Source organism: Danio rerio, chromosome 24 (assembly GCF_052040795.2).
Source record: "Danio rerio strain M-AB ecotype USA chromosome 24, GRCz13ab, whole genome shotgun sequence".
NCBI classification, from domain to species: domain Eukaryota; kingdom Metazoa; phylum Chordata; class Actinopteri; order Cypriniformes; family Danionidae; genus Danio; species Danio rerio.
Genome location: NC_141044.1, coordinates 33,714,550 through 33,727,881, shown reverse-complemented (window position 1 = coordinate 33,727,881; position 13,332 = coordinate 33,714,550). Strand labels below are relative to the sequence as shown.

The 13,332-nt window shown below is 37.5% G+C and overlaps 1 protein-coding gene across 3 annotated transcripts in view; it reads right to left on the bottom strand.

Moving 5' to 3' along the window:
- dpyda (dihydropyrimidine dehydrogenase a) overlaps nucleotides 1-13,332 on the bottom strand; it is a 386,498-nt gene that overhangs the window by 333,234 nt on the left and 39,932 nt on the right. For all 3 annotated transcript variants that reach the window (XM_087309815.1, XM_087309816.1, XM_087309817.1), the window contains exon 2: nucleotides 7,470-7,580. In XM_087309815.1, the coding sequence (XP_087165941.1) occupies nucleotides 7,470-7,580 (111 nt within the window). The remainder of the gene's footprint in view (nucleotides 1-7,469; nucleotides 7,581-13,332) is intronic.

Below are 13,332 nucleotides of genomic sequence, written 5' to 3'. Positions count from 1 at the left end.
GCAGATCAGACAATGTATGCCAGCGTTATAACAATTTTCTTTTTCATGTCGAAACATCAAAGTTTGTGAGACGAACACGCCCTTCAACGAAAATTCTAGATCTTCACAATTCAACATTAAGTAACAATGAAAAATAAAACTTTATTATTAGACTGCATATTAAACTGTCAAATGTTGAGCTCAATCCTCTCCTAAAAAAAATAATAATTCTCTCATTACAGCGCCAAAATTTAACCAACAAGCTAGCAAAATGAAGTAAGAAACAGACGTAGGAAAGTTTCTTTGCGAAGGGAAAAAGGCCCAGCGGAGGACCTACGAACTGTGCAAGTCTGTGCAAGAAGATCAACTGCAGGGGAATGCAAATGACAGCGGCCGTTCACATATCACATCTTTTTCAAGCGCAATTTCGTAATTTCCAATGGAGGCATGTGGCCTTTGCACGCATGTTTGGAGCATCGTTCAAGCGGTGTGATGCTCTCATAACTAATTTAGTTTTCTTTTATTCTTTAGGAGACAGTTGAGCTCAACCTTTGAAAGTTTTAAATGCAGTCTAATTATAAAGTTTTATTTGTCATTATTCTGTTTATTTTGTACTTTTGCATCATAAGTAGACGTTCAGTTACAAATGACATCAATCGTTCACATATTGCATCTTTTCTGAGTGCGAGTTCGCTGTTTCCAATGAAGGCAAGTGGCTTTTGCATGCATATTGGGAGAGATGTACTTGTACCTTTCAGACACACCCGATTAAAAACATCTTTAGAGCGCCGTGAGCGCACCTCGTGCCACATAACAAGAACGGAACAATCAGCTTCATATTCTGTATGGAATATACACATTTCGGTTGACTAATTAATTTATTAATCAATTTCTCTATAGATGAAACTTGTATCAGAGTTGCAGCAATGTTTTGTCAGTTTGTCCTCCTTTAAGAAAAGTATTGATGGTCAACTAGCAATCTACGTATACCGCCCGTCCCCAGGCCGCAGTAAAATTGCCAATTGTTCAGTTGTCTTGCTATTATTCCTGTTGTACTATACCCATATCGAATTGTGACCCCAAAACAAACCTTCACACATTTACTTATGGTGCTTTCACACCTGCCTTATTTAGTTCGGTAGAATCGGACTAGAGTTCGTTTTCCCTCTTGGTGCGGTTCGTTTGGGCAGGTGTGAATGCAGCAATAGTACTCGAGTGCGCACTAAAAGTGGATCAAAAAAGTGTACCCAGATCTGTTTGAAGAGGTGGTCTTGGTACGTATTCAAACAAACCCTGGAGCGGTTTGTTTGTGGTGAAAATATGACCTGAACTAAAGCAGACCCAACTGCAAAAAGTACTTCGCCTTTTGGACTAATCCAGCTGCCGTAGGCCGATGCGCTGTGCATTATGGGATATGGAGGAAAAATATTTGTTGACAGCGCTTTACCAACAGAGAGAGAGAGGAAAAAAACATTACCTGATGGATCGTTTGTAATATTTCCGCAAGATGACCATGTCTCAGTTTAGCTAAATTAATTCACACCTCCGCCTGAAGAGACGTGCGATGCATTAAAACATTGTTGTCCAGCCGCAGCTGCACTTCATTCTCGACATGTATAGTTTGTCTAAAGTGATGTATGCAAACTATATAGTATATATGAGCAGGAACACAATCAGTCAGCGGAGTCGTCCCTCCATAGTAAATAGCGTCATTTTGTGCCTGCCGGTTTATTTACTTACAGGAGTTCATTGGCATTTTCCCGCACATGAATTCTGACCAATCAATAAGCAGTTTAGGAACTATGTTCAACAACATGTGGCCAATGAGAGATGTGGATTTAGTCAGATGAGTACATTTTGGTTTTTACATCTGGTTCGGACCAAAGCCATCAGTGTGGTGTGAAAAGAACCCAAAGATAGCAGAAAATGCTACAATGTATCATTCATTGCTCTTGGTCCGGACCAAATGAAGCGAACTACAGATGTGAAAGCACCCTTAGAAACGTTAACCCTAAAAGCCACTCTTTTGTATGTTACATTCCACTACCCCTACTTGTCTTTCCTAAAAGTGAATAAAAAACTATTGCTTCTGGCAGAATTACCTGCCCTTCACAAGACCTGGGGATCATAATGCAATCTGGAGACTCATTAAATTGCATTAGACCGTACAGACAGATTATTAAAAGAAAACCATCAGTAAACAGCAGCGTTATCTGCAAAAAACAAGGGCACTTCAAGAGTGTTTCCACTTCTATCTCTTCTAGCTGCAGCAAAAGAGGGCCTTGTTTTGTGTTTGGTAGATTATCTCCCGCCTCAACCTGTGCTATTGAAGCAGAAAGACAAATATTGGAAAGGCTCCGGTCAGCTAATAGCATCAACTCAAACCGGGGTCCCATACGAGACATCGCCTGAAGGGGAAGTGTAGTGAAATCTCCTGGCCGACATTGTGTGCCCTGAGGTGAAGGGGAGAGAATGTGCGGGCACCTGAGACCTGACGGACCGAGATAACAGCTGACTACATGCCACCGCATTTTCATTTGAAAAGTATAGACAGCCAGCACTCATGGATTCCCTGTAAAAGCTGAGTTTACAGCCCCTTTGGCATCATTTCTGCAGGACTATTATGATGCCGTTTTCTGGGAGCCCTACAAAAGTTATTTTAAGGATCACTAAAACATTCATTGCTTTTTCTTTTACGGAGAGAATAAATCTGTGGTGGATGATCCATATAGGGAAGATCACGAGCAGCTTCATAGACTCAGCGTTCTGCCATTTATTGGGGAACTGGCAGTGAGAAATGCATAGCATGAGAAAACAGGCGGACGAAAAGCATGCAGAAGCATTAATGTTGACTTGCAGCACCTTGTGATGTATACAGTACACGAAGAACAATATAGAGCTTGATGTTCCCTTTTTTTATCATGAGAATATGTGCTCCTGAGTCAAACAAATTGAAAGTGAATTTTAAAAAAAATTGGCGGCCAAATTGATGTTGTTCTCTTTCTTTCTTTCTTTCTTTCTTTCTTTCTTTCTTTCTTTCTTTCTTTCTTTCTTTCTTTCTTTCTTTCTTTCTTTCTTTCTTTCTTTCTTTCTTTCTTTCTTCCTTCCTTCCTTTCTTCCTTTCTTCCTTCCTTCCTTCCTTTCTTCCTTCCTTCCTTATTTCCTTCCTTCCTTCCTTGGAACTCCATTGGAAAGTTTTTTCAACTGTTAACTAAGAATATTAAGAATACTTCCAGCACAGAAATGGCAGGCTCTGCCATCTTGGTTTCTGCTTGATTCTGCAGAGAGAAAATTCTCTCTTTAAATGAGGGATGAGCGAAGCAGTGGCACAATAGGTAGTGCTGTCACCTCACAGCAAGAAGGTTGCTGGGTCGCTGGTTCAAGCCTCGGCTCAGTAGGTGTTTATGTGTGGAGTTAGCATGTTCTCCCTGCATTCGCATGGGTTTCCTCAGGGTGCTCCGGTTTCCCCCACAGTCCAAAGACATGCGGTACAGGTGAATTGGGTAGGCCAAATTGTCCGTAGTGTATGAGCGTGAATGTGTGTCTGGATGTTTGCCCAGAGATGGGTTGCGGCTGGAAGGGCATCCGTTGAGTAAAAAACTTGCTGGATAAGTTGGCGGTTCATTCCGCTGTGACGACCCCGGATTAATAAAGAGACTCAGCCAACAAGAAAATGAATGAATGAATGAATGAATGAGTGAGGGGTTCAACGTTAGTTTTAATTTAGCAATTTATTTTTTAAAAGAGGAATAATAAAACTAAAAAGTAACTCACTTTACATTTTTTAAAAAGTAACTCAAATAGTATTACTTAATTTTCTAAGTAATGCAATATATTACTCGTTAAAAGTAATATTGTGAGGTATCTTGCATTACTTGGGCGACGCAGTGGCGCAGTGTGTAGCGCTCTTGCCTCACAGCAAGAAAGTCACTGGTTCGAGCCTCAGCTAAGCCAGTTGCCATTTCTGTGTGGAGTTTGCATGTTCTCCCTGTGCTCGAGTAGGTTTCCTCCGGGTGCGCCGGTTTCCCCCAAGTCCAAAGACATGCGGTGCAGGTGAAATGGGTAGGCTAAATTGTCTGTAGCGTATGTGTGTATGAGATTGTATGGGTTGCAGCTGGAAGTGCATCTGCTGCGTAAAACATATGCTGGATAAGTTAGTGGTTCATTCTGCTGTGGCATCCCCAGATTAATAGAGGGACTAAGTCGAAAATTAAATAAATGAATAAAATGAACTTGCGCTTCTTCTAATGCATTACCCCCAACACTGCATGGAGCCTTTAAATAGTTCTCGAAACCTAGCACTTATGAGTTACAGCTGAAGACGATTAGTTTTGCACTTTTAAAAGGTACATAGTCAAAAAATAATAATAATAAATGTATGTTTTAGAGCTATCTAACAATATTTTGATTAACCACAAACCACTTACTTGAAATAATTGAGTCTTAATAAATTACATTATGATGAAACATTTTGGACTTCGGTTGTCGCAACTCTCTCTCTGTATGGTTTGACAATGGAGTTTGACAATGGATTTAAATGCGTTTTACATGCGTTTTACATGCGTTTTACAGTCTTCAAAATAAAATCTACTATCCAACACCATTATGCAGCATGAAAGAGCCAGGATAAAATTTAAAACTAATCTGACTATGTTCGTCTGAAAGAAGAAAGTCCTATAAACCAAGAATGTCTCAAGGGTGAGCAAATAATGGGTGAACTTTCCCTTTAAATTGAATTAAACTGATTGCAAATAAATATGTATTTTGTATTTAAAATACATCTAATAGACGTCTAAACATAGACATCTTATCTAAAACAAGGCTAAATTCAGGCTGTCAGACTATTCGATTTTTACTGACAGCCCAAATTTAGCCTTGTTTTAGCCTAAATGTCTACGTTTAGATGCCTATTAGACATTCGCACAGAACAAAAATAGAAAATTAGCACAGCAAAATATAAACATGTTTCCTCCTGAAACAGTAAAAGTCACAAGCCATATGTTCAACCTATAGCGCAAAGCCTTTATGAATTAAATCAGGCCTGCGATCCATCCCCATTGATTAGAATGATGAATTAGGCAGCTGTACTTAGCAACAGTGCTGTCAGCGGGGAGTAGATAATCTCTCCTACAAAACACCTCCATCTTGTTGTGTCTCCACATCAAACAAGCAGGAGGCTCAGTTGCCTTTAAAAGGACAGACGAGGCATAGCGGCCACCTGCCAAAAAACACAAACCCTTCCCGTCGCACGCTGGTCTGGGGAGATATTTGTGAGACTTTGATGGCATGTGCCTGGAATCGTAAGATAATTACGTTTGAGTGACTGTCTGAGCGCGCGTGTGTGAGCGTGCATGTGTGTGTTAGTGAGTGTAGCTCACCAACACGTTCTTGAGTTATGATGAAATACCTGCTCACTCGTCGTCAATAGAGCTCGTGAGCATAGTTAATTCTTGTGTTAATTTGACCGTTTCTATTTTTGGATGCATGCATATAGATTAAAGATTAATAAAATACATACTCTACACTTGACCGCAGGCATTCAGTACTGTGCATTATTGAGTGCTCATAATTAAAGGGACAGTTAATATAAAAATGAACATTTTGCTGTTTTTATTTTATCCTTTTGTAGTCCTCTGTGATTCATAAAAAGCAAAGGCTATTGGTAATTTGAGAGTGTAGAATCATATACAGGCAAATCTCATTATGAAGCAAAATAAAAACATTCACTTTATTGTAACAACACACTATGAATCATTTCTTAAGCATTAGCAATTAGTTATTTTATTCTCTGTTAAGAATTAACTCTACATTAGCAGATGCTAAGCAGTTTATAACTGCAGATTAGGCATGCAACGATAACCGGTTTTAAGGTTTATCATGGTTTGGAAAAGTCAAGGTTTTAAAGCCGCCAAGATTTTCTGTTAAGCCGCCTTTCCACTGCACACGACATTTGGACACGACTGTCGGAATATGCCCCCTTGTGGCAGTCGCACAGTATTTTTAGTTCTGACGTGCACCATGGGAGAGAAGCTGTTCTCACAGTGTCTGAAATAAAGGAGTGCAAAAGCAAGAGCCATTATTCTCCGTGCGTTCACAGTGGTTGAATGAATGAATACTAGAAACTCAGACCGCCAAAAAGATTGGAGGGTATGTGGAGATAACATAAAACATTATATTTTTATTACTTACATTTATGAATAGAAATGTTATATATATATATATATATATATATATATATATATATATATATATATATATATATATATATATATATATATATATATATATATTCAATTATTTATTCATTTTCTTGTCAGCTTAGTCCCTTTATTAATCCGGGGTCACCACAGCGGAATGAACCGCCAACTTATCCAGCACATTTTTACGCAGCGGATGTCCTTCCAGCTGCAACCCATCTCTGGGAAACATCCACACACACACTTATACACTGAGGACAATTGAGCTCACCCAATTAACCTGAATCTTTAAATATATATATATATTTTTTTTTTGTTTGTTTTTTACATTTTAAAGAACAAACCCAAATCCACCCCATGCCAGCAACTAATTATAAATAAAAATATCTAAAATAAAATACATATATGCACATGTACATACACAACTGTACATACTTAATCATATTCCTCCATGAATAATCTATACCTGTACATATAGTTCACTCAAACATCTGCATTTGTACTTTACATATATACATGTGCATACATCATTAACATTTTAAATCTTTATTATAATTTTTTGTATATTTTTATTAAATAATATAAAAAAACATTAAATTTAGCAATTTAGTACAACCACTTATTTTCTTATTTATTTTTAGCACATATTTAGACATTATTTGGTTTATATTTTGACATCATGTTTTCAAAATAGTGTATTTAGTGAAAGTGGGAAACCGTAACACACAGAGGAAACCCCCACAAACACAGGGAGAACATGCAAACTCCACACAGAAATGCCAACTGACCCAGCTGGGACTCAAACCAGTAACCTTCTTGCTGTGAGGCGACAGTGCTAATCACTGAGCCACTGTGTCACCAATATTAAGATCAAATTAGTAATTTTATTATGACGCAGACACCAAAATTGGACGTCTCATCTTTGATTGTCTTGATAAAAGTAAATCAAAACACAAGCTAAATGTAAATGAAATCAATTTAAAATGGACGTGTTTTCACAATATGACGTCTTTCGTAGTTTGTCAGTTTAAGATCATTCGTTTTGGTAAATTCAACTTGAGTTTTTGTGCTCGCGGTGCTGAACGCAGCTGCCGGTTCCTCAACAAGGCCAAACGAAAGGTTAAAAAGCGGCTTCTGTAGAAAGCTAAACAGATGGGTCCAGTGCCAGCAAACAGCCTATCTAAATCTGGAAACAACACTAAGTTCCTCTTTTCTCCAGCTGATTGGTCAGTAAGCGCCCTATTGAGGTTACAGGTGAAAGGATGAGGGCTGAGGGTGACAGAGAATACGCACCTCACAACCTTTCTCTGCATTTCTTTTCCACAGTTTTTTCTCCATTTTCTTCGTTCTAGTAGAGAGGAGTGCAGCGTGAGTCTGGACCCGAGGGTTCAAGGCCAGGATACTCTGAAAAGATGGAGATAGAGACAGTCAAGGCATGTTAAGGTAGTTTTTATGTTATGCATAACTCGCGATACACTACATCTTTAGCTTGTGTGTGTGAGAGAGAGAGAGAGTGAAAGAGTCTCCGCACTCCCACTCACATTCTTGTACTTGAACAAATGTGATTCTCGGCAAGGACGTTTCCAGCGCTCTGGGAAAATAGCGCGCTTTAAGTTTCACAGCTGAACAATTAAGGGAGTTGTGAGGACGAATCAAAAAGCATGCCAACGGGCTGTCTTTAAAGAATCAAGAGTGTGTTAGCAGATGCTTGTCATTCCTAAAGTAGCGTGCCGCAGCACCGTTTCACACTGGAGAGATGCAGACAGCTGACCTTCAAACTCAATCGCTTTCAAAAAAAATATGCAGTTCTTCTACAAAAACACACGTGCAACCATTTAGACAACGCCGGCTTCCTGCTCAGTAGTGTATGTGACATTGGGAAAGCACTTTAGGGAATGTTAAAATGTTAAAATAAGAAGATGGAATCACTATTATTATTGCTGATATTCAGAATTAGTGATTTGAAAAACATGTTAGCAACCAGAAAGCTAAAAACATACTATCAAAAAAAAAAAAAACACAGAAATACTTGTTCAGAAAATGTTCAGATTTTTTTTATTCACACTCTAACATGTTCAAAGCACTTTAGGGAATGTTAAAATGTTAAAACAAGAAGATGGAATCACTATTATTATTGCTGATATTCAGAATTAGTGATTTGAAAGACATGTTAGCAACCACAAAGCTAAAAACATACTATCAAAAAAAAAAAAAAAACACACAGAAATACATTAGAAAATGTTCAGATTTTTTTATTCACACTCTAACATGTTCAAAGCACTTTAGGGAATGTTAAAATGTTAAAACAAGAAGATGGAATCGCTATTATTATTGCTGATTATCAGAATTAGTGATTTATACAACATGCTAGTAACCGAATAGCTAAAACATGCACTAAAAACTACACAGAAACGCATTATAAAAGTTTCAGATTTATTATTTTTTTAACACTAACAATGTTGAAAACTTTTTAGGGATGTTAAAATGTTTATTTTTTGGGTGATTAAGAAGATGGAATCACTATTATTACTGTATATAAGTAGAATTAGTGATTTGAACAACATGCTAGCAACCACAGAGCTAAAAACATCCTCTGAAAACTACACAGAAACACATAATGAACATTCAGATTTTTTAATTGGCACTGTAGCAATGTTGAATGAACTTTACGGAATGTTAAAATAAGAAGATGGAATCACTATTATTGTTATTCCTGATAATCAGAATTTGTGATTTGAACATGAACACTACACACACATATTATGAAGCATTCATAATTTTTTTTTCACATTGTAGCAATGTTGAAAGCATTTTAAGAAGGTTAAAATGTTTATTTTTGGTGATTAAGAAGATTGAATCGCTATTAGCTATAGCGATTTTAACAACATGCCATAGTCTTTACCCAAGCCATACACTTTTCTCTATGCTACCGGACGGTTCCGCAGCATCCGGACATGCACTAGCCGACTGAAGGAAAGCTTCTTCCCTCAGACTAACAGGCTGATGAACACTTAACACACCCCACACAGACTTTTCCATACCCCTCACTGAACACCGTCAATATGTAGCATGCACTGCACTTTAACAAATGCATACTTGAAACAATACTGCCGACACCTATTCATTGTACATATCGCTGTCAATTTTACATTGTCCTTTTTTTTGGGGGGGGAGTATGCTGTTGTATTTTGGACTGTCGTTGTATTTGGCTTTTGGCTGTTTGTATTTTGCACTGTCTGGAGCCAGCACCTAAGCTTTTCACTCATTTTAGCACATATGCTGCTGATGATGTGACAATAAAAGTCATTTGATTTGATGCTAGCAACTACATAGCTAAAAACATGCTCTTTCTTTTTATTTTGCACAGTAGCAATGTTGAAAGCATCTTAGGAAATGTAAACATGTTTATTCTTGTGGGTGATAAGGAGATTGGAATCGCTATTATTATTGCTGATAATCAGAAATTGTGATTTGAACAACATGCTAGCAACCACATAGCTAAAAACATACGCTAAAATATACACAAGAACACATTATAAAGCATTTAGATGGTTTAATGTGCACTGTAGCAATGTTGAACACTTTAGGGAATGTTAAAATAAGAAGATGGATACATTTTACTCACACTTTCAATATATTTAGAACATATATTTTTAACTATGTACACTGCATTTTTTAGTAACTATTGGTACTTTTACTTGAATATATATTTTTTTGCATTCCTTCCACCAGTGACCACCACATATCAGCACATTAAAATCCTTTCAGACCATTTTAATCCCCATACAGCAATGCTGATACTACCCACAGCGCCCTAGCAACAGCATAGCAACTACAAACAGAATGTTTTTCTTCTATGTACAGGAATTTCCACTCATCAACTCTGACAAATGCAGTTAAAGGCACTGGTCATGTCGCATAAGGAAAAAAGACAATAATGTAAATGTGACATATTTCTGTTTCCTCTTCCCTGTATACGGCAGGGGGGGCTGGGGTCTACCTGAGGCCACTTCCCTTTAATCAAACCTGAGTGTCTCTCTGTGGCCCCTCTCCAGCGTTATCGACCCCTCCTCTCGTCCTGACAACAAACACACAGCCTCACACCTCTCCATTACAATCAGGACTGACCCACTCAGAGCCAAAGACCAAGTGCTCCTGCATGCTCGCAGCTATATACCAATGCCTAATCACGTCACGTCTTGTTATAACGTTCATTCAGATGCCTGTAAGAAAACACAGACTTTGTATTTGGTTTCAATGAAGCCTTTGTAAAGCTTATGGAGTGAACGGTTAAATTATCTATGTTAATACCATGAAGCCAAATAATAAGATAGATTGAATCTGATATAGGTCACGCACATGCAGCTAAATTCATAAGCAATAATTGAGTCGATCAATGTAAACTGTGATATGAATATATCTGAGCCTGATATTTTTATTAGCGTTGCACAATACAGTATATCGTTTCAGCCTCGATATTGCAATGTGATCATTGGCAATAGTCTGCATGATCTGCAATGTTGAGTCTATATTATATTATATTATATTATATTATATTATATTATATTATATTATATTATATTATATTATATTATATTATATTATATTATATTTTTTATTATATTATATTATATTATATTATATTATATTATATTATATTATATTATATTATATTATATTATATTATATTATATTATATTATATCATATTATATTATTGTTACGATAACCAGCAATCGTTCTCCGGAGATCGCTGGTTTCCACTATACCAGGACTACACTTCCGCATTTCCCAGGACTACATATTCATACATGCACTTCTTCCAAACACGCACGCCTGCTCATTCATCTCGCTTGATTACACTCACCAGCTGAACCTTGTCAAAGACTGATAACACACCATACAGTACTTAAACCACTCAGTCACCCTTCCAGTTTGCAGAGTCTTGTTATCTGTTACTAGTAACACTAAAACGCATTTTCCCAGTCTTGTTATCTTGTGTACCGACCGTTAGCCTTGTTAGCCTCTTTGTCTTTGCCTGCCGCCTGCCTTTCTGACTTCTTGCTTGTATTCGACTGTGATTCTGGATTGTCCTCTCACCCCTGTTTGCACCTGTGTTGACCACTGCTTGCCTGACCACCGATTAAACCTGCATTTGGATCTTACTTCAGTTGTTTGTATCACTTCCATTCACAACAATTATAATATATTATATTATATTACATTATTTTATATTATTTATATTAGATTATATTTGATCATTTTGAAGGTGTTTAAGTCCTTCGACTGTATGAAGATTTTAAAAGCATTCAGGCGTACAACATTGTGCCGTTTTTAACTTTAATAACATTTTTATTGATTTGTTTAAACAACAAAGACTATGCAGTATACTTTAGATTAATAAATTACTGTATGGCTGAATACAGTTATGCTTCTTTTATACTAGACGCGTACCAATCTTGAGTGATTTACATGTTAATCCAAGACCTGAATAGACATCATGTGGTGCCTTTCGAGCGAATGAAGTGGCGCAAGTTGAGCGATTTGTGTGTTTGACACACATGAATCGCTCGAGTTGTAAAAGCTGAACATCAGCGGTATTTAATTGGGAACTAGCTCTTGTAGGAGCATGATTATGATATAGGGCCTGTTGTAGGTGTCCCAAGGGGAAATCCTCTTGCCGACACCAGACAACAGCTCACTAAGCTGTGCTCGGCACAGTCTAAAGCACTGCTGAAAACCTCCATCAGTTAATGAACTCACAGAGCTGGGTGCACCTCTGAAAGGATCTAGTGGACTCAGACACGGTGCAGAACGAATCTACGCTGTTTTTAAGTCTTCCTAAAGCACTTAAATCACATCACAGCTACTAACTCCATTTAGCAATGTCCTAGAGTCATTAGGCAGACAGAAGCCCTGCTCATGACACAAATCCAAGTCTGTTGTGAAGTGAATTTGATGCACGAATGAAGTGAATTTGACATGCGAATGAAGTGGGTAAACTCAAAATGTTCACACGCCTATTTACGTGTGAATAGCGCAATTGATTCTTGCATGCTGTGTCTAGTGTAAACACAGCATTAGACTCCTGTACAAAAAAAAAAAAACACTGTTTATTTAATTTGTATATTTTTTATTGACTTTTTCTATGCTTGTAGATTGATTAGTCCATTTTATGCAGATCCACTGCATAAAATCTTAACTGCAGTCAACAAGGAAACTGCAACAATATAGGTGGTTATTTGTTTATTTATTTAAGAAATTTCATGTAATTTTTAAGCCAAAAAAGACAATCTGGTTTCTTCGCAAAAAGTGCTCTTGTCATATGATCCTCCAACAATCAACCTAATATGCTGATTCGGTGCATTTTTTATTATTAATGCTGAAAATAAGCTGCTTGTTTTGCTGCTAATACATACTTTTCAAAATGCTTAATTGAATGGAAATTAAATGGATGCCATAAATTGAAAAAAAGTTTTTTTTTTTAGCATAAAGTACTGACTGATTGCAAATACTCATTAAAATAAATGTAATTTACTATTGTACAATTAAACTTTTTGACATGGCGTTTAATCAATTTAATGCACCCATGCAAAACAATACTATTCATTCATTAATTTTCGGCTTAGTCTCTATTTTAATCAAGGCAGAATAAAGCGCTAACTTATCCAGCAAATACTTTACGCAGCAGATGCCCTTCCAGCTGCAACCCATCTCTGGGAAACAAAATAATACTATTAAAAAGATAAATCACCAAAAAAATGAAAATTCACTCACTCTTTCCTCACTCCCAAAACCTTTTTTTCTGTTAGATATATTGGAGAAAGCTGAAAAGCCTGTAACCATTAACTTCTTAGCCGGCAGCTAGCTTTCTTCAACTCTCAGAGGGTTGCACACTTAGGCCCCGTTTACACTTGTGCGTTTTAGTTTTAAAACGGCGTTGTAGAATGAAAATGATCCGCGTCCACACTCGCGTTTTACCCAGCGTTTCTGAACTGCTCTCCGTCCACACCAAAACGCTGAAAACGCACATCACGTGACCACACACACACTCTCGGGCAAGCGCTCCAGCATTTCAACCCAGATGAGAGCTCTGCTTGTCGGACTGCTCATCACGCATCTCCCGCTGGATCTAATCTCACTATATTTGCTAAACG